The following is a 27289-nucleotide window of genomic DNA, read 5'->3' on the forward strand; positions in this document are numbered from 1 at the left end:
TATGATCTTGGGGCACCAGAAATCCATGAACATTATAAGTGCAGAAATACCAGAAGTAGAAATCAGTGGCAGGAGATCAGGTAATTGACATCAGGATTAAGTATGGTCAACCATCCCCGCCAAGAATACAGATGACAGAACCTGGCTCTGCCACAAAACCCTAATTCAGAAACTGAGAGAGATGAGTAAACAGAAGAAAACATTAACCATAATACAAAAGTATTGTTGTCCCAGAAATACCCAAAAGTCTAATATAGAAGAAGAAACAAACTCCACGAGTAGAAGTAGAGACTTAGAGAAAAAAACTGCTCATCCACAAGGTCTACAAGGGTTCCTAGAAGAAATGAAGGAAGAGTTAAAAGATGAAATTATAAATGAAATAAGATCTTTGGAGGAAAGGCATATCAAGAGAATATGTGACTTAGAACAGTAAGTGGTAAACCCAACCCAAGCATAATAGGCCAGGCTTCACTTATGCTGGTTAGGACACTTGAGATGAAGACTGGAACAAAATGAAAGCTTTGTAGAATTCTGACAATTAACAAAAGGAGGTTTAATTAGTTATAGCAGAAGGAGGATATTAAAAGCAGGGCAGCCAATATAGATCACTGACTCAGTTGCATGTAGTTTTCTTGCCTCTCTTTGGGGTCCAGTTCCTGCTGATTTTTGTACTTAGCTCACCAGGAAGTTATACCAAGTCCAGGACTTTTGTCCCTAAACTAAACCTTAAAGATGATTCCAATATTTTTTAAGGAAAAATATGTGGAGGAGGCCCTGCAGAACACTTTTCCCACCCACCAAGTAACAGACTTCATGAAATTTAAATGAACCAAGTTGAAATTAATGACTATGAGAAATTAAGAAGTACTGGAACAAAATAAATAATTGAAAAGATAGTAGAGAATGTATGAAATGTAATAAGATCAAAACAGCTGATCTCAAAACTGGTCAAGTAAAGATAATTTAAGAATCATCAAATTTCCTAAAAGTCATGGCTTTCCATAACTGTGCTGATTCCCACTCCTGCACCCCCCAAAAAGCTTGGATACCAAGAAGTAATCAATAAGAACTGCACAGAATTTTTAGAACCAGAGACTAAAGTGAAAATAGAAAGTTAATAAATTATAGGGAGAAAAAGACAGTAAAATTATAATAGTTGGAGATCTCAATGACCCACTTTCAGACCTAAACCAAAAAGAAAAAAGATCTAAAAAAAAAGATAACTTCCAAAAACGTTAGAACCTGATAGAATTTTATAACAGTAAAGTATGATAGATGTCTAACAATTACTTAATGGGATTAAAAAGAAATTTACATCTTTCTCAACCGAGCTTAGCACCTTTACAAAAACATTGCATATATTAGACCACTTGTTTTTCACTTGTTTCAATCATGTCTGACTCTTTATGATCCCATTTGGAGTTTTCTTGGAAAAGATAATGGAATGATTTGCCATTTCCTTCTTGGTTTATAGATGAAGAATTGAGGCAAATAGGGTTATGTGATTTGCACAGGGCCACAAAGCTAGTAAATGTCTGAGGCCAGTTTTGAACTTAGAAAGCTGAATCTTCCTGACTCTAAGTTGGGCACTCTATCCACTGTGCCAGCCCACATTAGGGCACAGAAATGTCAATAGGCAATCACAACATCAGAAGACTTATGTGAAAACTAGGGTTATTGCAGGAGAAATGAACATGCATGTGAAACCCAAAGAGGTCATAGTCCTTGCAGAATTTTGCATATTTATGAGAGTACAACAAAGGGGAAGAGAAAACAGGAAGGGGCATGGTAAGGGAGGGGAAAGGTACAGTAAAAAGGGCAGGACCAAGGAAATGGTGAAAGTCCAATTCTTTTCCCTTGGGAACTGCTTGACTATGAAGACAGGAGGGTCTGCTTATCTCTGCAAAGGACCTCAGGTGCACAAGCATTTTTCCCAGGGTGATACATACTGTCTTGCTTCCCAAGGACACACAGGGAATCCAGTTTGGGTGCAAACAACAAATTATGTCACGAGGGTAGGGTTTCCTCCTTGACACATTCAGGTCTTCCTGCGCTCCAGATGTAGTGACTCGAAAAAATGGCAACTCAAAAAGCCAAGTTCAGGGGACCCCTTAACAGAAGCTTCATAAACAAATGCAGAAAAGCTGAATTATCAGACCTTTACTGTCTAAGATGAAATAAAAATTATAATCAACAAAAACTTGAGGGAAGGGGGGCTCAAAGAACAAATCAGAGAAACAATTGATAATGACATCAAAAAAAGTAACAATAATGAGATAATAACCCAAAACTTCTGGCATGCAGTCCTTAGGGGGAAAACAAGACTATAATCAACAGCAATAACAAAAGCAAGCTGTGTATAACAGAAATTTAAACGCAATCCTCTTTTACTGCCCTACTTTGTATACAGAAATGCTGCTTTTACTTGGTGTTTGCCAAGTAAAATTTCTCATGTAAAAAAAATAAAAATTATTTAGGGAGAAAAATTGTCTTTCAGACTTTTTGGTGTAGGAAAGCAGTCACCCATTACTACTCCATAAATATTCCAAGTGGTTTTGTATACTGAGGCAACCTTTATGGTAACTAAAGAGACCCTGAAAGGAGCTGTTCCAAGGATGTTGCTGAAGATTGGTTTCTCATTCCAGCTCATCCCATGGTGGCATCAATTACTCTGCATTCATCCTTTGTTGTGCAAGAAGACCATACCATTGGAGAAACGATGACATGACTTGCACTTGACTTCCTTTTGAGTAAAGGAGGGCTCTGCAAGGTCACCAGCCTCACTTTCTCCTCCTGAGCCATCTGGGTCCAGTGACCAGATATTCATCAGGACGGCTGGAGATGGCCGAGAATGCAGTCAAGGGTGAGGTAACACCCAGTCAGTGAACAGGCCTGTAGTCAGGGGATGGCCCCTTTAATAAGGCAAAGAAAAAATAACTACCTCAGGCTGGGAGGAAAACAGCAACAGTTCCCACTGATACCAGTCTTAAGTCAGGAGGGTCTAGAAAACAGCCCTTAAGTGGAGCTGGGGCAGTGGTCTCGTGTGTTACAATCTGTGGGCTTCAGAGCAGGTTTAAGGGGAGGGGGAAGGGAAGGGAAGGATCGAGCCAGTTAGCCCAAGTTCCCTGGGCATCCTCTGGCCACCCAAACGTACCTTCCTTTGGAGAGGAGAAGGGAGGGGAGGGGGAGACAGACGGGACAGGGGCACCTGAGTCCCCATGCAGCCTTCGCTCTAATGAAGGCGTTGTGGAGATCACCACTAACGCGAAATGCAGATAGAGATATTCCAGTCTGGTGTTACTAGGGGTCCATCCTCACCTTGCTACTCTTTTAGGAAGAGTCTGGTTCTAAGTTCCCAGCCCTGAATGGTCCTCTAGGAACTGAAGGGTCGTCTTGGTGAATGAATGGGACGTCATTATTGCATAATTTATTTAGAAATGGATGTGACCTACCCAGCAAAACTGAGTATAATACTGCAGGGGAAAAATTGGTCTTTCAATGAAATAGAGGATTTTCAAATTTTCTTGGTGAAAAGACCAGAGCTGAAAAGAAAATTTGACCTTCAAACACAAGAATGAAGAGAACCATGAAAAGGTGAACAGCAAAGAGAAGTCATAAGGGACTTACTAAAGCTGAACTGTTTACATTCCTACATGGAAAGACAATATTTGTAACTCTTGAAACATTTCAGTATCTGGGTACTGGGTGGGAGTACATACACACACATGCACACACGCACACATACATAGAGACAGAGTGCACAGAGTGATTTGAAGAGGATGGGATCATATCTTAAAAAAAAATGAAATCAAGAAGTGAGAGAGAAATATATTGGGAGGAGAAAGGGAGAAATTGAATGGGGCAAATTATCTCTCATAAAAGAGGCAAGCAAAAGACCTATTAGTGGAGGGATAAAGAGGGGAGGTAAGAGAAAAACATGAAGTTTACTCTCATCACACTCCACTAAAGGAAAGAATAAAATGCACACTCATTTTGGTAGGAAAACCTATCTCACAATACAGGAAAGTGGGAGATAAGGGGATAAGCAGGGTGGGGGGGATGATAGAAGGGAGGGCATGGGGAGGAGAGTGCAATTCGAGGTCGACACTCATGGGGAGGGACAGGATTAAAAGAGAATAGAAGTAATGGGGGGCAGGATAGGATGGAGGGAAATATAGTTAGTCCTATACAACACAACCATTATGGAAGTCATTTGCAAAACTACACAGATTTGGCCTATATTGAATTGCTTGCCTTCCAAAGGGAAGGGGTGGAGAGGGAGGGAGGTAAAGAAGTTGGAACTCAAAGTGTTAGGATCAACTGTAATGTTCTTACCACTAGGAAATAAGAAATACAGGTAAAGGGGTATAGAAAGCTATCCGGCCCTACAGGACAAAAGAGAAGACGGAGACAAGGGCAGAGAGGGAGGATAGAGGAGAGAGCAGATTGGTGATAGGGGCAATTAGAATGCTTGGTGTTTGGGGGGGGAGGGGATAAAAGGGGAGAAAATTTGTAACCCAAAATTTTGTGAAAATGAATGTTAAAAGTTAAATAAATAAATTTAATAAAAAAATAAATAAATAAATAAAAATAAAAAATAATAATAATAAAAAAAGCATACTGAAAAAAAAAAAAAGAAATGGATGTGGACCGATTTTGTGATCTCGAAGGCACTCTGGGTTTATTAATCTACCATAAGCCTCTATTGATCGACACTTCTCAAGCTCGCCCTAAACTGGGCTGACGTTTAGGACTGAACAAGAAACAAAAAACTGTAACTAGGCAACGCTCCAGGGAAGCTGCCTTAGAGCCAACGCCGGGTTACGCCCTGAAGGGAGGAACTTGGAGCGCGAGGCACACTGGGACTGGTAGTTTTTTACAGGTCTAAACTAGCAGCTGCAGAGCCAAGCGAGTGCTGAACTACAGTTCCCAGAAAACACAAAGCGTACTTGCATAGCACTCTGGGATTGTAGTCTTGCTCTCGGCAGGAGGAGTTCCAGAAAAAGTGTTAGGAGAAATCAGGGACAGTCTCCAGGACACTCAAGAGATTTCCAAGACACGGATAACGCGGCCTTGGTTTGAGAAGGATTAATTCGCCTCTTGTAGCTGTGGTAGTTACAAGAAAGCAGCAGCCGCGGTGGCGAAAGCACGCCATGACGTCATCACCCTGCCCTTTACCCTTCCCCGGGACACGTGGTGCCCTCCGAGGGGGTGGAGAAAGGGTTCGGCTGCCGCGTCCCGGGAGTCGCGTGACCCAAAGGCCGCGTGACGATTGGTTTTTAGCGGGGCGGAGTCTCGGAAGCCTCGGCTGCCCGCCTTCCCGGGGGGTGGGCGGAGCCATGGCGGTGGCCGTGGGAGGGCTGGACGTCTCTCTGCTGTGGCATTCGTGGAGTAAGTGTCTGTCGGCCGCCTTCCTCTCCCTCCTACCCCTCTGCCTTGAGGTGCTTGGCAGCTTCAGGCCGAGCTTCGCCTTTGCCCCCGAATCGGGCATTGGGAGGTGGGAGAGAGGGCGGCTCCGGGGGCCAATCCAGTCCGGACCCCAGGGCGGCCCGGAAGTGGGAGTCGGGAGGGTCCCGAGCCCCGGGAGGAGGTGGGCCCCCCATGGGGCTTCGTGGCAGTCCTTCTGAGCTCCATTGGGGCCTTTTTAAAGGGAAGCGTGGAGTCAGGGCCCCCTGGTAGAGATTCCTGAGCCTTTGAGAAGACTCACGGTTCCTGTACACTTTTCTTGCCCCCACTGTCCCCCCGACGGCGGTGCTCGGTGGAAGTAACTTCTCCTCGGGGCCTCCGCGCCCCCCCTGCCCGTGCCTGCCCAGCGCTTCTGCTGGGTCGTCTGCTGCTCAGGAAGTTAAAGATTGAAGGTCACGATGGTCCTGCGCTGAGATTTGTTAGACGGCGTGGAGCTCCTTACAAAATAGCTCAGAATTCCTCGCAGATGTGTTCTTTTTTTTATTTTCTGGGGATGGGGCGAGGAGGACTGTGGGGAGGCGTTTGTATCAGAACGTTTGGAGTTAGGGAATCCTCCCTCACACGCTCAGGACCTAGGGTACCCTGAGCAAGCCGTCTAACTTAAGAACGTCACGGTGCTGATTCACCATCCGCCTTAGAAATCTGGGTGGAAAGTGCTTTGCAAACCCTCGAGTGTTACGTAGACGTGATATCCCTGTTATCTGAAACAGGGACTGGTGTAGCTTTGAAAAGTGGGAACTACAGGAGGACGAGCAGGCCCTAACTTTCTAAACTTTAAATCTTTCCACGTTATATAGAAGAATGGTCAGATGAATGGGCCAGAACATTTAGAAATAAGGTTTGAAAATATAGTTGGAATTGTTGAAAGTTATTGTGTTCATCCTTCGTTTTTGAAGAAGACCATGCCATCAGAGAAATGATGACATGACTTGCACTCGACTTTGTTTTCAGTGAGGGAGGGCTGTGCAGGTCACCAGCCTCACTTCCTCTCCTGGGCTGTCTTGGATCCCGTGAACAGATACTCCTCAGGAAGACTGGAGATGGCCCAGGATGCAATTAGGAGACCTTGACCTAATTAGGCAGGCCTTTTCAGGTACTCACTTAGAGGGAGGTAATGCCCATTGAGTGAATAGGTTTGTTTAAGAAGTAGTCAGGGGATGGCTCTTGGCCCTTTTAATGAACAAAAGAAGAAAAAATAACTAAATCAACCTAGGAGTAAAAAGGAGCATGAGGCATTGATTAAATGAAATGATTATGTGTATGGTTGGCTTTCCATACTGCATCCATGGGCCCTGGGCCTCTAACCATCACATAATTTAGACTCCTTTTTTGTTTAATTAATGCACTACCAAGATTACAATCATGCAGAGGCAAGTTAGTGTGCCTGAGTGGAAGCCTTTCTAGAAAGGAATGGATGTCTTTTAAAGTTTAATATATAGAGGTACCACCTCACATCTTTTAGAAGTAATAAATGCTGGAGGGGATGAGGGAAAATAGATACCGTAATGAACTATTGGTGAACTAGTGCGCTGAGCAGACTATTCTGGAAAACAATTTGGAACTATGTTCAGAGTTATAAAACTGCATATCCTTTGACCCAACAATACCATTAGAAGTTCTGTATCCAAAAGAGATCAAAGAAAAATGGAAAGTAACTACATGTCCAGAAATATTTATAGCAGTTCTGTTTGTGGTAAAGCATTGGAAATCAAAGGGATTCTCATGAGTTGGGGAATGACTAAACAAGTTGTAGCATATGATTGTGTTGGAGTACTGTTGTGCTGTGGGAAATGATGAGGTGGAGGACGTTGGTAGTTTCAGAAAAACATGGCAAGAACTGTATGAAATGATGGAAAGTGAAATGAGAAGAATTGGCATATCATAGTGTATTGTAAGACCAGCGCTGTAATGGTAGTCAGCTCTGAAAGACATGGCTAGAATGGTAACAGTGATCCAAGATAATTCCAAAAGACTTGATGAAAAAATGTTATCCACCTACAGAGAGAGAACTGATGAACTCTGAGTGCAAATTAAAGTATAATTTTCTCCCTTTATTTTTCTTGTTTGAAATATGGCTCATATGGAAATATGTTTTGTGTGATTTCACATTGATGTCATATAAGAGTGAGAGGGAGGGTGAAGATTTAGAACCCCACATTTAGAAAGAATGAATGCTAAAACAGATGATAAATTTAAAATATATTTTTTAAAAAGTATAGAGAGATAAGGAAAAATATAGATAAAATACATTTAAAAATTATTATTTATATTAATGGACCTGGAATTGTTCACTTGTACCCAACTTTTGGTGACCCTATTTAAGTCTTGGCAAAGGTATTAACTAAGATATTGGAGTAGTTTGCCATTTCCTTCTCCAGTTCATTTTACAAATGCGGAACTGAGGCAAACAGAGTTAGGTGACTTGTCCAGGGTCACGCAACTAAGAACTATCTGAGGCTAGATTTCAACTCAGGAAGATGAGTTTTCCTGACTCCAGGTCAGGCAGTTTATCCACTACATCACCTATCTGTCCTGTCATGAATTGGCTTTATTGTACTATACATGGCACTTCATAATTTTTCGGTACTTATCTTTTATGTCTTAATAGCATTATACTTAGCTATGTTAACCACTAGTCATTATCTGCCACTTAGGTTTATTTAGTATATATAATTTTTAATTGCTAGGAAAAGGGTAAGTAAATAGTAAATACAGCACCATTTAGGGTATATACATATATGTAAAAGTATCTATTGGAATGCATTTTGCTTGAGTTTTGTTTTGTTTTTTTTTTATTTCCTTTACCAGGTAACAAATGGCTTCTGTCTCAGTGGACTGCTGTGAGGACTGATGACTAAACTTCATCTTAATATGGCATATAGAAGAGTAAATGGGCACGAACAGTCCATCACATCTAAACCCTCTCATATTGACTGTGGAATCCATCAACTGCATAGAACTGGAGCACATAATATCTGCATGGTGTCTGATTTTTTTTATCCAAATATGGGAGGAGTGGAAAGCCACATATACCAGCTATCTCAGTGTCTGATTGAAAGAGGACACAAAGTCATCATTGTCACCCATGCTTATGGAAATAGAAAAGGTATTCGATACCTTACCAGTGGCCTCAAAGTATATTATTTACCGCTAAAAGTCATGTACAATCAGTCTACAGCAACAACCCTCTTTCATAGTCTGCCTCTGCTCAGGTACATATTTGTTCGGGAGAGAGTCACCATAATCCATTCACATAGTTCTTTTTCTGCCATGGCCCATGATGCACTCTTCCACGCCAAGACAATGGGTCTACAGACAGTCTTCACAGACCATTCTCTTTTTGGATTTGCTGATGTCAGCTCGGTGCTTACAAACAAACTTCTAACTGTATCTCTTTGTGATACAAATCATATAATTTGTGTCTCTTATACTAGCAAGGAAAACACTGTTCTAAGAGCAGCACTGAATCCTGAAATAGTATCCGTCATCCCCAATGCTGTAGATCCTACTGACTTCACTCCAGACCCATTTAGAAGGGATGATAGTGTAATAACTATTGTTGTAATCAGCAGGCTTGTTTACAGAAAAGGTAATGAATGAAATTGTAAACTAAAACTGCCATTCACAGAGAAGTTTCTGTAATAGTCTATTTAATGTCAGTTAATTATTTTGCTTTTTAACTGTTTTCATATGTGCTTATATATTTTCATACTTTGGGTACATCTGTGATCTTACAAATTGAATATCTCCTCAATTGAGATAGATCGTAACTCTTGCATGTTTGATTCTTGTCCATCTCTGTCCATAAATCCTCCATAGGATTGCAGTTGATTAAATAGTAATGGGAGGATTAATAATTTATAAATCCAGTAGGCAAAGTTACATATTTATTTCAAATTGAGGGTGAATGTTTTAAAAAACATGTTTTGAAAATATTTTTTAAAAAATACTGTTTACATAGTTTAACTCAGAATTTGGTAATTATAACTATGCTAATACTACTTGGATAATATTTAAGATACCACTTCTCATTGCAGTATGTATTTTATAAGGTTAAAGTATGAGAAATGGGAGAAGCAAACCTTGCTGTTAGTGAAAATCATTGGTATTATTACTGTATACTTAAATTATGTGTTCTAAAATTGTAAGATTGGATTCTGAGAGACTCTCTCTTCAATATGAGTCATCAAAAGATAATCTCTGTGGGGAAATGCGTCTGTGTTCCTTAGCCTTAGATTCTTTTTTGTCTTAGATTAATCTGCTGATGATTTGAGAAGAAAAACTTGGTCAGGGTACAGTAAAAAGAAGCCATTTGTTTCTGGTCAGTGTCAATTATTGGTTCTGTACAAGGCCTCTTCATGGCCACTGTCCTGTATGCTAACAAGGTGAAGTTCAGTCGCACGTAGTGTAGAGCATCAAAGGGAATTGAGGGATATAGAAATAGGACATGGATGAAAACAGACCATGTGAGAGCAACTGTCGAGACCACCAAGAAAAGGTTGTACCTGTAAGTTCAGTGCAGGATTCAATGAAAGTTCAGTGAAAACCCAAGGAATATTTGGGGCTAGATGGTAAAGGCTTTTCTTCAAGTAGATGTTTTTTAAGGTTTCTTTCAGATTTGTGATTGTGGGTGTGAGATGAAGAGTAGAAATGAAGATTTCTAGATACTGTAAACTTACCAACTGAATTTTTTCTCAGTTGAAATAAAGCTAGAGAGGATCAGTTCCTCCCTAGCCCTAGATGAGTAGGAGGTGTACATTGTCCCTCTCTCTGAAACCAAGTTTTGATAGTAGCCCTAATGATACACAATCAGCTAGGTTTGATCTGAGGCATTGAAGCTCTTACAGCAAGGTTAAAAGATCAGGTAAGGTGAGCACGGAATTAGTGAATAATGCTCTTTACTTGACAGTAACATCTCACACATTTATTCTTTTTCATTCTTTTATTATGTTGACATACCTTAAGTAAGATGTGTGCTGTTTTTTCCCCCATCGTAGCACAATAGCTTTCTGATTCATTTATACTCTTTTGCCAGTTCTCTTTTGGAACAATAGGATGCTTGTGTGAGATGATTAGATAGAATTAGAAGTGCAATGAGCGTATTATCATAGAACAGAGAATATCTAACCGACCTACATAGCATAGCTAACAGGCCCTGATCCTCATTAAGATATTTTAACCAAATGTGAACTAACTAGCCACTGGAGTGAAGTCAGTCATCAGTGACTTACTGGTTAAACATTTATTGTGTGCTTACTTTATGCTGGACATTCCTATTGTTAGGAATGCAAAGAAAGGCAAAAGATCAGTCTCTACTTTCAGGGACCTTATAGTCTAACGGGAAAGATCATACATAAACAAGTATGTGTAGATGATATAGAGTGGATAAAATGGAGATGATCAGTAAATGGATTAGCATGAAGGGGGGTTAGGAATGGCTTCTTGTAAAAGCGCCTAGTGTTTGGAGATGGAATCTAGCCTGCCAGAAGAAACAGCAGGTGTCTAGATTGTCAAGTGTGTGGAACGAGGCTCGGAAAGTAGGAGAGAGACAGTCTGTGAAGGGCTTTGAAAGAGAAACAGGAGACTTTATATTTCATCCTGATAGCCATAGGTCTAGACTGAATAGACACGTAACATGGTTAGATCTATGCTTTAGAAACATCAAATTGACTGCTGAGTGGAGGTGAAAGTCTGTGATCTAATTAAAATTACCCTTTTCAATATAAGCAACCTAATGAAAATTAATGTCCGTATCTCCACTAGAGAAAGTATCTGCACAATTTTGTAAATGACTGAATGAATGAAAATGGATTTATTAAGCCTTTACCTAGGCAGTAGAATAGTACCAGTAGCTAAGAGGACTGTCCTCAGGAGCTTATATTCTGATGAGGGAGATAACAGGCGTGGTGGTTCAGGAGGAACACTTTGGATTTGAAAGTTAAGTAGATTATAAGTGGGGCCAGTTGATTTTTCCGTATTGACTATTTAGAAAAAATAAATTGCCTCAGTGAATGACAAGAGAAGCAATCCTGAGAGGCACTTTCTGTAGCATATGAAATTAGGTAGGCCAGGTCAAAGATGTATTATCTGACCTTCACATTTCTTGAATGCCTTCATAGTAATCAGAACCTCATGGCACTTTACCAGGTGTGAAGCCACACATCTTCTGATTCACATCCATTTATTTAGGGAAACTTGAATTGAGGGGGGAAACTGAGTCAATTCATTTAAAATGAATTTGAATATGTAATTTTTTCCATGTCCCATTTTGTGTGAGCATGATCATTAGAAATTTGATAAACTTAAAGATACAATATTTTTTTAAAGGTATATTTGGTCTTTAGTTAGATTGCTGAATATGTTTTTGTGAGTAGGACAAAATCTGCTTTCATTTATAGACTATTTTATTACCTTCCCTGGTCCATCTCACAAACCATATAAATCTTCATACTGTACAGTTCTCATGCATATCTTTCCATATATCTGTAGAGAAACTTCTGTAACTTGGTAGATGAAGACTTTGATATGGTTCTTTTAATACTTCATGAATACTAGTATAACTTTGAGGCTCTTCATTCTTGCTACATGGCTGGCTGATCTGCTTTCCCACCTGTGCTTATACCATGATGGCTTTTTGAATACCGCTTATTTCAGGCAAATCAACATTGATTGTCATTGGTAACGTTGCTACCTATTCAAATCTGCCACGTGCCTTTTCTCCTGATTTTTGTGTCACCTGCTAACTTTTGATTGTCCTGAAAATTATTTGTAGCATAATAATCTAATACAGATCTGCAGAACATACAGCCTGTGGGCCACTTGTGGCCCACCAAAGGATTTTGGGTAGCCCACAAAAAAATATAGAAAATGTAAAACTGGCCTGTACAACATACCACCCACGAGTCACTTTGACTAGGGATGAGGGTGACAAAGTCAAAGATGAAATAATCTTGGCCTTCTGGGAACTTGTAAATATTGCTTATTGTTCTTTGGCTATGAATATTGGCTTTTAGATAGCTTCTCATAACATTTGTATTGGAAATAGAAATAAAAATTTCTCATTAATGCCAAAAATGATAAAAGTTAAGGTTAACTTCTCTCAACCTGCGTTGTACTTTAAACATATTTCGCTATTAGATTTAAAACAAATGGAACTAATATAAGCTCCAAACCCAAGTGAAGAACAAAGACTTAAGAAGGGGAAGCAGGACTAAATTGGGCTGGTCAGTAGTTTTCTAAAGGACATTATAGTGATCCTGACCTTAGAGTGAGACTTGGTTATAATGTTTTAATCTTACTGTCAGATGAATTTGATCAAGGCTACTTTATAGGATGTACTTATGTTACATTATATTCCACACCATCATATGGCCATTCTTAGGTAGCAGCAACCAGAAATATTTTTTGTTGCTTTGCTTCTTCTCATGGCATGTCAATACATTAATTTGATGGAGTAGAAACTTAGACTTGAGGAAGAATCTGACTGAAAGAGTGTTAAGTTCACATGAAGCAGGAAAGAGTTGATTTGGACTTGCAAAGATAAATATTAAGATAAGGATAGGATAGGGATTCCTATCCTATGATTTCTCTGATGCAGGGAACTCTTAATGAAGATATTCCTTCTACCATGGCAGAAGGTTGGCATGTTCTCTATAACTTAGAATCTTTGACAGTTGTCTAGAGCAGAGGTGTCAAACTCTGATACAAACATGGGCCAGTAAGCTATACATAAGAACCCTAGGAGGTCACATATTGACTTAGAAAACTATGTATTAAGATTATAATATTTTTTATTTATTCTTTTAAATATTTCCCATTTATATTTTAATCTGGTTCTTTCCACACTGTATTTGACACCTGTAGCCTAGAGCACTAAGACAGTAAGTGACTTGTCCAAAATAGCAACAGATATGTATCAAAGGGGAACTGGAATCAGGGGCTTTCTGAGTCTGAGCAATTTTCTATCCACTTCACTATGCTTTAACATATTAAAGGATCTTTGTAAATAGTTTTAAAAAATAAAAAGATTTGTGATCCTTTGTGAGCCCTTGGATTGGTGAGCAGTATTGCCTTTCTAGGAGTTGGACAAGAAGTGTACCTTTCTTTTTTTTCTTCTTGATTCCTAGAGGACAACATCCTATATGAAAAGTTGGATACTCATTTTGAGTAAGATGCATAAAAGGGCTTTTCTCTCCTAAAATGAACCTTTCATGACCTTTTTTTTTAATCTCATGTTCTTAGGGATTGATTTGCTTAGTGGGATAATACCCGAACTCTGTCAGAAATATCCAGATTTAAATTTCATAGTTGGAGGAGAGGGGCCAAAGAGAATCATTTTGGAGGAAGTGCGGGAAAGATACCAACTACATGACAGGTATTGAATAATTCTTTGCTCTCCATCTAAGATTACAAGAGTTTTAGAGAGGGAAGTTTAGCTAGAAAGCAGTATATTAGTTTTACATTTCAGGACATCCTTGGAATTATATTTATCTTGAATTCATCTCTAAGAAGAAAATTTATTTAAAGGATTACCATTTGTGTATGGGCTTCTTCCTTACTGCCAGTATATTTTATAAATTTGGGAATAGTAGAAATACAATAGAAAAGTTTGCATTGGCATTTTAGAATCCCATTACCAATCTAGCCTTAATATTTTAATTAGAAAAAACAGGCTTAAGGAAATTAGTAATTAAAAATATTATTTGTATTTTCCCTCTTACTTTCCAAGGGTAGAAAATGTATTGTTAGCATAATAAACAGGGTTAAGTTATGCAAAGATGTTTCTTTAGATTTTGTTAGTTATATTTCAGTATTTAAAAAATCAAAATGAGGAAGAACTTAAGTATAACTTGTGAAAAACTTGAAATTGTACTCCTTATCATTGCTTATTGTTATCTTTCCTTCCTTACATCTTTCTTTAAATTTAGGGTGCGTCTTCTGGGAGCCTTGGAACACCAGGATGTTAGAGATGTCTTAGTTCAGGGTCACATCTTTCTAAATACATCTCTTACTGAGGCTTTCTGCATGGCAATTGTGGAAGCAGCAAGTTGTGGTTTACAGGTAAAAAATAGTTTGGACAATTTCTTTTGCTTTGTTTTTCCTTTTTTGTATGTGGCTAAGAATTTGTTATGATGTTCAGTACTTGGTTTTCTTACAATGTATCTGTTTATAGGAGATGTATGTTATAGTAATTCGTGTTGTTTTGTTGTCTTTCCCAGGTTGTGAGTACCAGGGTTGGCGGAATTCCTGAGGTACTGCCAGATAATCTTATCATTTTATGTGAACCGTCAGTAAAATCTTTGTGTAATGGCATAGAAAAAGCTATTTCTCAGCTGAAGTCAGGAACATTGCCAGATCCAGAAAAAATCCATAACAGAGTAAAAACATTCTATACCTGGAGGAATGTTGCAGAAAGAACTGAAAAGGTATGTACATATCCCAAAATGACTAAGAATTGTCTGAAATGTCAGCAAATGACTAAACTTGAATTGCAATGGGTCTTCACTTGCTCTGATTTAGCATAGAAATTAAAAATATGTAGCTGCGTATGTGGCTTCTAGTAATGGTTGCTCCACATTTCATAAAATATGAAATATTTCCATATGAAATAAGGACCTTTTAGATTATTGGACTGTTAAATGTTAAGAAAAACTTGTGGCTGAATCATAGCATTTAGAAGAGATCTTAATCATCCTAATGTAAGCTAAAGTTTACAAAATCCTTTTTTCCTTTTCATTTGTTTATATATTTATTTGTGGTTTTCAGCATTCACTTCTACAAGATTTTAAGTTCCAAATTTTCTCCCCATCTCTCCCCTCCACTCACCCCAAGACAGTATGCATTCTTATTACCACTTCCCCCAATCTGCCCCCTCCTTCTGTCACACTCCTTCCTTCTCTTATCCCCATCCCCTCTTATTTTCTTATAGGGCAAGATAGATTTTTATACCCCATTTCCTGTATGTCTTATTTCCCAGTTGCATATAAAATCAATTTTTAAAACTTTGAGTTTCAACTTCTCTCACTTTCTCCCTCCTTACCCATCCCCACTGAGAAGGCAAGCAATTCAATACAGATTTTACATGTGTAGTTATACAAAATACTTCCATAACAGTCACATTATGAAAGACTAACTATATTTCCCTCCATCCTGTCCTGCCCCCTATTTATTCTATTCTCTCTTTTGACCCTATCTCTCCTCAAAATTGTTTACTTCTGATTACCTCCTCCTCCTATTTTCCCTCTCTTCTATCATTCCTCATGCCTCACTTGTCCCCTTCCCTCCTACTTTCCTGTAGTGTAAGATAGATTTTCATACCAAATTGAGTGTGCATGTTATTCCCTCCTTAAGCCAAATGCAGTGAGAGTAAGGTTCACGCTTTCCCTTTCACCTTTCTCCTCTTCCTCTCCATTGAAAAAGCTTTTTCTTGCCTCTTTTATGTGAGAGATAATTTGCCCCATTCTGTGTCTCCCTTTCTTCTCCCAATAGATTCCTCTCTCACCCCTTGTTTTTATTTTTTTAGTTATCATCCCTTCCTATTCAAATCACCCCGTGCCTTCTGTCTATATGTATATAATCCCTTGAACTACCCGAAAACTGAGAAAAGTCTCAAGAGTTCTTTGATCTTTCCATGTAGGAATGTAAACAGTTCAACTTTAGTAAAGTCCCTTATGATTTTTCTTTCCTGTTTATCTTTTCATGTTTCTTTTGATTCTTGTGTTTGAAAGTCAGATTCTCTATTCAGCTCTGCTCTTTTCATCAAGAATGCTTGAAAGTCCCCTATTTCATTGAATGATCATTTTTTCTCCTGAAGTATTAAATTCAGTTTTGCTGGGTACGTGATTCTTGGCTTTAATCCTAGCTCCTTAGACCTCTGGAATGTCATATTCCAGGCCTTCTGATCCCTTAATATAGAAGCTGCTGGATCTTGTGTTATCTTGATTATGTTTCCACAATACTCAATTTTTTCTTTATGGCTGCTTGCAATATTTTCTTGACCTGGGAGCTCTGGAATTTGGCTACAATATTCCTGGGAGTTTTCCTTTTGGGATCTCTTTTAGGAGGCCATTGGTAGATTCTTTCAATATGTATTTTACATTCTGGTTCTAGAATATCAGGACAATTTTCCTTGATAATTTCATGAAAGATGATGTCTAGGCTCTTTTTTTGATGGTGATTTTCAGGTAGTCCAATAATATTTAGATTGTTTCTCCTGGATCTATTTTCCAGGTCAGGTGTTTTTCCAGTGAGATTTTTTACATTGTTTGCTGTTTTTTCATTCCTTTAGTTTTGTTTTATAATTTCTTGATTTTTCATAAAATCATTAACTTCCATCTGCTCCATTCTAATTTTTAAGGAACTATTTTCTTCAGTAAGCTTTTGGAACTCCTTTTCTACGTGTCCACTTTTGCTTTTTAAGGCGTTTTTCTCCTCACTGACTTTTTGGACCTCTTTTGCCATTTAGGTTAGTCTATTTTTTAAAGTGTTATTTTCTTCAGCATTTTTTTGGGTCGCCTTTAGTAAGCAGTTGACTCGTTTTTCATGATTTTCTTGCATCACTCTCATTTCTCTTCCCAATTTTTCCTCAACTTCTCTAACTTGATTTTCAGAATCTTGTTTGAGCTCTTCCATGGCCTGAGATTAGTTCACATTTTTCTTAGAGGCTTTGGATGTAGGAGCTCTGAGTTTGTTGTCTTCTTCTCTTTGTATACTTTGGTCTTCCTTGTCACCAAAGTAAGATTCTATTGTCTGATTCTTTTTCTGATTTTTGCTCATTTTCCCAGCCATTTACTTGATTTTTTGAGCTCTTTGTCAGTGTATTTCTCTGTTTCCAGTGGGGGGGGGGGGGGGGGGGGAGGGAGTGTACTTTCAGCTGCTCAATTTCTCCCCACAGTCTATGGACCTAGAGCTCCACATACAGTTGCTGTGGCTGCCGCAGGCTTCTCTACTCCCTCCGCAGCCCTGGGGTCAGGAGCTGGACCATGTCACTCTCTCACACAGGTCCCATAGGTTTTTTCCACTGACCTTCCAATTTGTGCTCAGTGTTTTGGGGTTTTAAGTCTGGAAACCGTCACAGGTGCCAGAGATTCAGTTCCCTGAGCCCTGCTCAGGTCCTGTCTGGGCTGGGGTGGCCCACATTGGACTGTGCTCTATTCCCAGTGTGGTGTGATAGATGCTTCCGGTTGGCATTTCAGGCTGTCTTGGGCTAGAGATTTGTTTCACTCCATCATTCTGTGGGTTCTACAGCTTCAGAATTTGTTTAGAGGCCTTTTTACAGGTAACTGGCTTTGGGAGGAGAGCTCTAACAAGTCCATGCTTTTACTCCGTCATCTTGGCTCTGCTCCACCAAAATACTCTTTTCACAGAAACCTTATGAGGTAGGTAGTACAAATGTAGTTATTCTCATTTTACAGATGTGAATACTGAGGCTCAGAGGCTGACTACTGACTTAATTGTAGTCTTAGAGCTCCTTGAGGGCAGATTGTCTTTTCTCTCTTTTTGTATCCCCATCACTTAGTACAGGACTGTAATGGTAAGGGAATTTGAAGATCTTTCCTGTCCCCCTTAATAGGTCCATGTAATATATTTTGAGCTTTGGCCTAGCCCACAGCTTGAGTCACGTGAAGCCGATGGTGGGAGGAGCTTGCCCAGTGAACAGGTGGAGCAGAGCAGCTAGTATGAGTGAGAGAGAAAGTGATTTTGCCTAAGGGAGCTTATTTGTGGGGAGGCCTGATAGAGGGAAGGCTTGGGGGATGGCCATGCTCTCTTTATTGGTAATATGTACAAACTTCATTGTAGCTGAATAAATAATTTGGTTTCATCTTTGAGGAAGAGAGTTTATATTTTGTGAACTTACCCTGGAAATATACATACATATCCATAGCAGCTGCTGTGGGTATCACATTTGCATTATAAGAACCTGGTACAAAGTGGGCATTTAATAAATGTTTAAGGATTGATTGGTTTAAGGATTGCATGGGTAAGAGTACCCTCTTGCTCAAAATACGTTAATAGATCCTTATTTCCTCTAGTATAAAATGTCTAGTTTTTAAGACATCCACAATCTGTTTCCAACCTTATTTCATTTATCTCCTTCACACATTCCAACCAAACTAGAATTTTTCACCAAAGTTGAGATTCCATCTCTTGCCCCCATAAATGCATGCATTTCTCATGCCTGAAATGTATTCCCTTCTTCTCCCTGACTTTCAGTATTCTTATTTTCCCCTAAATTTCATACCTCCTTTATGAAGTCTTTCCTGATCCCCACTGCTGTCCTCTACATTAAAATGCTTTGTAGTATTTGGGGGGGTACATTCCAAGCAGAACATTAACTCTTTAAGAACATAAACTTTTTGCTTTGGTCTTTATAGGCAGTATATCCCAAAGCTCATACATTATGACCAGGTGAGATTTATACCAGGAATGCAGGGTTAGTTCAGTATTAAGAAAACTAGCAGCATATTGACTGTATCTATAACAAAACAACAAAAATCATATGATTATCTTAATAGATGCATAAAAAGCTTTTGAGAACCTATAACACCCATTCCTGTTAAAAACACTGGAAAGCATTGCTTTCCTTAAAATGATTTATAGTATCTATCTAAAATAATCAGCAAGCATTATCTACAATGGGAGTAAGGTAGAAACGTCCCCAAAAGATCAGAGGTAAAACAAGTATCCCCATTATCATCATTATTTCATACGGTACTAGAAATGCTAGCTATATCAATAACAGAAGAAAAAGAATTCGAAGGAATTAGAATAGACAATGAAGAAACAGAATTATCATTCTTTTGAGACAGTGTAATGGTATACTTTGAGAATTAACTGAAAAACAAGTTGAAATAATTAACAGCTTAAGCACAGTTGCAGGATATAAAATAAGTTCATGTAAATCATTAGCATTTCCACATATTACCAGCAAAGTCCAGCAGGAAGAGATGGGGAGAGAAATTCCATTTTAATAATTGCAGACCACGTAATATGTTTGGGACTCTACTTGCCAAGACAAACCCAGGAACTATATGAACTTTATTACAAAACACTTTTAACACAAACAATGGGAGAAATATTAGTTGCCTATGGGTGAGCTGAGCCAGTGTAATAATAAAAATGACAACTAAATTAATTTACTTACTAATTCAGTGCCATACCAATCAGACTACCAAAAATTATTTCATAGAGCTAGAAAAAATAATTACAGAATCCATCTGGAAGAACAAAAGTTTAAGAATATCAAGAGAATCAGTGAAAAAATGTGAATGAAGATAGCCTAACAGTACCAGATCTCAGACTGTATTATAAAGTGCTAATCATTGAAACAATCTGGTACTGGCTAAGATATAGAGTGGTGGGTCAATGGAATAGATTAGGTATGCAGTAATATGTAGTAGTAAATGATCATAGTTATCTAGTGTGTGGTAAACCCAAACATTTGGGGTAAGGACTCAACATTTGACAAAAATTGCTAGGAAAACTACAAGACAATTTGACACAACTTAGGTATAGATCAACATCTTATGCTCTATACCAAGATAAGGTCAAAATGGCTACACAATTTAGACATAAAGGGTGATATCATAAGCAAATTGGGGAAATATGAAAAATTTTCCCAACCAGATATGTGGATAAAGGAAGAATTTGTGACCAAATGAAAGATAGAAAGCATTACAGAATGTAAAATGGACAATTTTGATTACATTAAATTAAAAAAGGTTTTGCACAAACATAACCAATGCAGCCAAAACTAGAAGAAAAGTGCAAAACTGGGGAAAAATTTTTTACAGCAAGTTTCTCTGAAAAAGGCCTCATTTCTCAAATGTATAGAGAATTGAGTCTAATTTATAAGATTATGAGACATTCCACATTTGATAAAGCATATGAACAGGCAGTTTTTAGAAGAAGAAATTAAAGCTCTGTGTAATCATACGAAGAAATACTCTCACTATTGATTAGAGAAATGCAAATTAAAACAACTCAGAAGTACCACCTCATTCCTATCATATTGACTAATATGAGAGAAAAGGAAAATGACAAATGTTGGAGGGGATGTCAGAAAATCAGGGCATTATGTTGGTGGAGTTGTGAGCTGATTAGCCATTCTGGAGGGCAGTTTGTAACTACCCGAAGGACAATCAAATTTTGACTCAGTAATACCATTACTAGGTCTGTATCCCAAAGAGCTCAAAGAAAAAGCAAAAGAATTTATTGTGTATAAAAATATTTATATCAGTTTTTTTAGTGGTGGCAAAGAATTGGAAATTGAGGGGATGCCCATCAATTGGGGAATGGCTGAACAAGTGGTATATGATTGCGATGGAATACTATTGTGCTGTAAGAAATAATGAGCAGGATGATTTCAGAAAAACCTGGGAAGTCTTATGTGAACTGATGCAAAGTGAAATGAGCAGAACCAGGAAAACATCGTGCACAGTAACAGCAACATTGCACTATGATTAATTGTAAATTCTATGGCTTAGAGGTGGGGAACCTGAGGCCTCGAGGCCACATGTGGCCTTCTAGGTCCTTGGGTGTGGTCTTTCGACTGAGTCAAAGTTGTACAGAACAAATCCTTTTATTAAGGGGATTTCTTCTGTGAAATTTGGATTCAGTCAAAGGGCTGCACTTGAAGACCTAGAGGGTCACATGTGGCATCAAGGCTGCAGGTTTCCCAGCCCTCGTATAGCTATGCTGAGCAATTCAGTGATCCAAGACAGTTCTAAAAGACTTACAATGAAAAAATGCTATCCATCTCTGGAGAAAAAACTAATAGAGTCTGAATGCATACTTTTGAAAATTTTGTTTTATTTTTTTGTTGTTTATTTTGGTCTGTGTTTCTTTTTGTGTCATGGCTGATACGGAAATATGTTTTGTATAACTTTATATGTATAATCTATGTCAAATTGCTTGGAAGGGAGAGGGAAGGGGAAGGCCAGAGGGAGAAAATTTATAATTCAAAACTATAAAACAAATCTTAAAATTTTTTACATGTAATTGAGAAAAAAAGAAGTTAAAAATAAAAAGTGAAATTGATAGGCCTTGGCAAAAAAGTGGGTATAGGAGTGAGAGAGTGAGGAATATAAGATGACTCCTAGGTTGCAAGCCTAGGGGAAGGGGAACATAATATTACCTCTGTAGCAGTATAGAAGGGGGTATTGGGGAAGATGGAAGGTTTAGGGGGAGGAAAGATGATGAAGTGTTTTGAACTTACTGACTTTTAAGATTTCTACTGGACATTCAGTACAAAATGTCTGAAAGGCTGTTGGAGATGGGAGCTGGAAGGTCACCTGAGAGATCAAGGCAAGACTTGAGAATCACCATAGTGGTGGTAATTAACTTCATGGGAGCTGATGTAGTATGTTCATCCTTTGTTGCCGAAGAAGACCATGCCATCAGAGAAATAATGACATGACATGCACTTGACTTTGTTTTGAGTGAGGGAGGGTTCTGCAGGTCACCAGCCTCACTTCTCCTCCAGAACCATCTGAATCCAGTGATCAGATATTCATCAGGATGACTAGAGATGACCCAGGATGAGGCAACTGAGGTTAAGTGATTTGCCCAAGCTAGTGAGTGTCAAGTGTCTGAGGTGAGATTTGAACTCAGGTCCTCCTGATTCCTGCACTGGTGCTCTATCCACTGCACCACCTAGCTGCCCCAGAGTAAAGTAGTATAGAGGGAGAAAAGAGGGAGACCCAAGGGTTAATTCTGAGAGACACCTAACTGGGGGTATGATCTGGAGGATCCATCCAAGGAGACAGGGAAGGAGCCATCAGATAGGTAAGAAGAAAACCAGGAAAGAGTGGTATCATGAAAACCTATAGAGAAGAAAGTATCAAGGAAGAGAGAGATTATTTTGACATTTGTGTGAAAGATTGATTAGAGAATGGAGAGTTGAAGCAGGGAGACAATTAGATTACTATGACAGTCATTCAACAAATATTAAAGAACCTGTTTGTTGCAAAGCACCTACTAGGGATTAAAAAACAACAACAAAGGAAACAGTCCCTGTTTTCATGGACTTGCCAGTCTCCTGGGTTCAAGGAGAGAGTTGATAGAGCATAGACATATGTAACTAAATATAAAGTACATGCAAAGTAATTTTAAGTGGAAAAGAATGTTAACAATTCAGGGTATTAGGAAAAGCTTCTTGTAGTAATGTATGGCCTCCTTGGCACCAGCTGTGTTGTGAAAGAATCTAGGAAGTCTTGTGAGGTAGAGGTTAGTTAGAGAGTATTCCAGATGTGGGCAGAGTTCTGGGGCTGAAGATGTAATACATCTTATGGGGAACAGTTAGTAGGCCATTTTGACCAGAATAGAAAGTTTATGAAGAGAAATAATATAAGATTGGAAATGTAGGTGGGAAGCAGATTGTGAATAATTTTAAATGCCAGGCTGAACATTTTATATTTTATCCTAGAGGTAAAATTGAACTCTGAATTTTTGAGGAGGAATGAGCTCTGTTTTAGACGTATCAGTTTGGCATCAAAGTAGAGGATGGTTTGAAAAGGAAGGGAAGAAAGTAGAAGGAGGAGACCAGTTAGGAGGCTGTTGTAGTGGTCTAGGCAAGCAGAGATGAGGGCCTGAACCAGTCAATAGAAATAAGGTCATTTTGGGGAAAACATAACAAGTTTGTCTGAAGGACAAAGCATGTATGTGCTCTCTGGCACTTAAATGTTAAAAAATATTTTGTGTTCTTTACATTTTCTTCATAAGACTTTTAATTTTTTAATAATTAAAAATCACTATTTTTATGTAGTCAGAAAAAGGAAACTGCTTCTGCTAGAAAATATTACTGTAGAGTATATCCTACAATTGTATAAAACTCAAAGCAGTGTATACTCATTACTTTATTCTACCTAAAAATAAATTCTCTCAATTTTTTGTTTAGTTACAGCTTATTCACATTTGCCTTGCTCTTTCTGTAGTTAGGGTGAGAAATCTTTTCCTAATGCTCTCTCTTGGTATTCAAAAGTGCTCTAGAAAGCTGACCCTAGTCAAACTCTGTGATGTTCAGTTTATCTGCCACCTCCAGTGCTTTCTTATAGAGTCTGTGTTCTTCTGTGTCCTGTGCAGCGTGGGATGAGTCTGTCCTACAGATGACAGTAGAAAGTAGTATCATAATAGAGACCTTTTATCTGATCAGAAACAACATACCACATACAGAAGTGATAGTAAAGCAGAATGGGCTGGTGCACTGTGCTAGAAGCCCAGCCCTGCCTAGTGAAGGTGCCACAACCTTTGCCGTGTTCTTGGGCACTAGAAGCTAGTGACCCAGTCTCCTTTAGTTGGAATGATGGGGCCCATCAAAGCAAACAAACATTAAGCATCTGTGTATTTCTCTGTACAGAGAGTTTATGGAAAGATAAGTGGCCACTAACTCGAGGTTCCTGGACCATGATTTGCTCTTTTTACTCTTTCTAGGTGTATGACAGAGTGTCTAGGGAAGCTGTGTTGCCAATGGACAAGCGGCTGAACAGGCTGATCTCTCATTGTGGCCCGGTGACAGGCTGCACCTTCGCTTTGTTGGCTGTGTTGAATTTCCTCTTCCTCATTTTCCTCAGGTGGTTGACTCCTGATTCTATCATTGACATTGCGGTCGATGCCACAGGACCAAAGGGGGCCTGGACCCAACAGTATTTTTTAAGTAAAAAGGGGGAAAAAAATAAAGAGATTTCAGAATCAAGGTAGAAAAAAGCCTACGTTTCAAGATTTTAAATAGTTCAATAATTCTTCCAAAATAGTTTGAAATAACTTTACTTTTTTTTATATTGGTTTAGAAATTTATGCTACCTCCAGTTCATACTATGTTTGATTTTGAGTCAAGATCCTGAACTTATGCAATTTCTTGGGATGAAAAACTCTTTGCACTTGTTTAAAATTCAGAAGGGAAAATTTTGAGCTACTCAGGTATAAAACTTTCAAGACTACTGAATTCACTGTAATAGTGGTGTTTTAAGATTATACTTTGGGGGCTTGTGGGCACTGATGGGCCAAGTTCATTATTATCTGGAGTTTTCTTTGCCAATGTTTAATATTGTTCTTTTTTATATGAATTTGAAATTCATAAAACATTTATAGAATTTGCTTGATGTATTTTAAGTACAGTACTTGTAGCATATGTGCTGGGTATATTCAGTAAGTGTTAACTCTTCAAACCATTGAGTAAGATGGGCAACTTGACCAGTAAAGCAATATTTGTTGAGCACCTGTAGTGTGCTGAGCACTATACTAGATGCTTCCCTATAGAACACTGGGACCACTTACTAGCTAAGCAGCAGTTTATTAATGGTACTGAAAAATAGCATGCCTCCAAATGTTTTTAATGTGTCCCCAAAATAGCTGTCTTCAATCTCAGTAAATTGCTAACAAGGGCTGGCTGCATAATCCCTTTGTATTATTGGAGACACTCATCTAGGCAGTGCCTGTGTCTTTTTGGTTTTGTGTTTTTATAATTTTATTTAAAGTTGGCCATGAGTTTCAAATGAAATTTGAAAAGCTCATATAGATTTTTGTCCTGGAAATGCTGACTTTAAAATGAAGAGTAAGATGTACTTTGCTTTTAAATATTTGTCAAATATATAAAATATTTATTTAATATTTAATAACAAATATTAAATAAATATTTATTAGGGACCGATATCACTGTTTAGCATAGGGCAGAGGCACACTGCACTAGTTTTCATATATAACTTAGTCTTTTTTCTGCAGATGACTTAATTTTAATCTGTCTTCAGCAGAATTTAGTGGTTGTTCCAAAGATGGTGATAATTTTGACCATCTGCAGTGCTACACATTTAATTGTGGTCATTTAGACTTCTCTTCCTTTGTGATCTTGTTTACATTTGAATAAATGCTTTGAATGACAGTAGTTCAATAGTTTTTTTCCTCTGGAATTTTTGGTTCTCAACAAATACAAACTGAAAATTATCAGGAGATAGTCACTGTGTTGATGGATGTGGTCCGTTATAATAGTTTTTGCCTCAGAGCCATGGGTTTTCTAACCCCAAACTATCCCTATAATCTATATCTTTAATTTAATGAACATTCCTTTGAAAACATGAGAAATTTTTCTCATAAAGCACTGTTTGACATTAAAGAGATGATGATTTGTGCAGACTTAGACTCAGAATTCTGGCTAAGTGCCAGATATTTTCAGAACATTTTTTTAATGACAGCGCAAAAGTTCAGATAGTTTTTTGTATAAGTATCTTGTGCTGTGAATATTTAAATTTCTGTTCCATTGTGGGATAAAAAAGAACACTGTTTTGTTTTTACTAAAAGGGTTTGATGAAAAGAACACCATAAAATCTTAAAATTAGTTTTTTTCTTTTGTTGAAGAAAAGTATTGATTATTGGTATTAAGAAATTATCTAAGTCTTGATGTTGGCATTTCCTTTTATTAGACTATGCTGAATGACATGACTATGATGTGTGAATATTGGGGAGAAAAATTGTGAGAAAATGTTGAATTTTGGTTTTATTGATGCTATTAATCAGTTTTTTAAAATCCGTATTATTATCTTTCCCTAACATTTAACATTCCTTTTGAAACACTCTTTAAAATTGTCAAACATTCATGCCTTAAATTAATGTAGAAAAAAATGTCAATTCACAATCCCTTAACATGCTAAACTTTGGAAATTAAAATAATTTTTCTTTTGAAGAATCTTTTATAAAAGAAGTGAAACATGCCTTCTCCTGTTGGATTCACATTTCTTGAGCTTCCCAGATACACTTATTTTAATTGTGTTACAGTTGCACTGGTCAGTATCTAGAAATGTACCATATCGTTCCTCTGTTTATTTTGGCATTGGAAAACATCAGCTTGCTTTGGTAAAGCATTTAGAAGAAATCTTATGCTGATTTGCATATTGGAGAAGTTAACCTAAGTTTTGCTTAATGAAAAAAAATACTGTCTTAAAAAGCCTAATAACTAAAACCAATTTCTTGTTTTGCCAAAAAAGTAAGTAGTTCAAGATGAGAAATCCCTTTTTAAGTACTAACAGATGATCATTTGTTGGTTGGTTAGGAAAGCCCCTTAAATTAGTTATACAACACATTTTTTCTTCTAATCATGTGGAGTAGCAGGTTCTAACTTGTTCCTGCATTCCCTGCCTCAAACAAGTGCTAATTTTCCTTTATAAAAGAAATTTATTCCACAGAATGGAAGATATTTTCTCTCATGTTTTTGAGCTACATTATTGCTGTACTCTGAGAGATTTTAAGAGGAATTTGTATTTAGGCTTGGTTAACATAAGTTGAGATTTTTTATACTTACTTTTTTTTTTCCAAAGAAGACTATAGATAAGACTAAGTGAGAACCTGCTTTGTTACAAATGAATTAGATTTAGATTTGTAAAATTTTTCTAAATACAGAAAGGATGCTTTGGAGCAAAGATTAAAATTTAAAAAAATAACAGAGCCAGTTTAGTCATTAAAATACCACACTGTACACATGTATGCACTCCTGTTTTCCACCAAAACATTTGGTTTGCCATTGTACAGATCTATGCTTACTTTTATGAAGTATTTTTAAAAGCCTCCACAGTATTCATTTATTTCTCTATCTGTTCTCAAAATTTAGATGGATTACTATAAAACTATGTTGTGACTAGGGTTTTCCAAATGAAATTATGAAAATTAAAGTTTTTATAAGGAATACGTGTTGGTGTTTATTTTTTCTAAAGTCTTTATGTGTTTTTAGCATTTTATTTATTTTAGCATTCGTTCAATTTATACTGTTACCTTTTTCATTATGGTTCTAGATTATTCAATATCTTTTCTACAAAGATTGGGTACTTTTAAAATCTACTTT

General features: G+C 37.9%; 1 protein-coding gene across 5 annotated transcripts; it reads left to right on the top strand.

The window, feature by feature from the left end:
• Positions 1–4963: 4963 nt before the first annotated feature.
• Positions 4964–27133, top strand: PIGA (phosphatidylinositol glycan anchor biosynthesis class A). Of its 5 annotated transcripts, none has more exons than XM_072614318.1 (6): positions 4964–5391; positions 8275–9055; positions 13708–13840; positions 14394–14526; positions 14685–14891; positions 23896–27133. In XM_072614318.1, the coding sequence occupies exons 2-6, from the start codon at positions 8317–8319 to the stop codon at positions 24160–24162; spliced, it is 1479 nt and encodes a 492-aa protein (XP_072470419.1). In that variant the 5' UTR covers positions 4964–5391; positions 8275–8316; the 3' UTR covers positions 24163–27133. The 5 variants fall into 5 exon arrangements, with proteins under 5 accessions (XP_072470419.1, XP_072470422.1, XP_072470420.1 ...); XM_072614321.1 differs by having other exon boundaries at positions 5304–5391; positions 8275–8572; XM_072614319.1 differs by having other exon boundaries at positions 5307–5441.
• The last annotated feature ends 156 nt before the right edge of the window (positions 27134–27289 follow it).

Source organism: Notamacropus eugenii, chromosome 5 (assembly GCF_028372415.1).
Source record: "Notamacropus eugenii isolate mMacEug1 chromosome 5, mMacEug1.pri_v2, whole genome shotgun sequence".
NCBI classification, from domain to species: Eukaryota; Metazoa; Chordata; class Mammalia; order Diprotodontia; family Macropodidae; genus Notamacropus; species Notamacropus eugenii.

Coding starts and splice junctions, on each gene's coding strand:
- PIGA (XM_072614318.1), top strand. CDS start 8,317: ATGACTAAACTTCATCTTAATATGGCATATAGAAGAGTAAATGGGCAC. Junction 9,056..13,707: donor CAGGCTTGTTTACAGAAAAG/GTAATGAATGAA, acceptor TCATGTTCTTAG/GGATTGATTTGCTTAGTGGG. Junction 13,841..14,393: donor AGATACCAACTACATGACAG/GTATTGAATAAT, acceptor CTTTAAATTTAG/GGTGCGTCTTCTGGGAGCCT.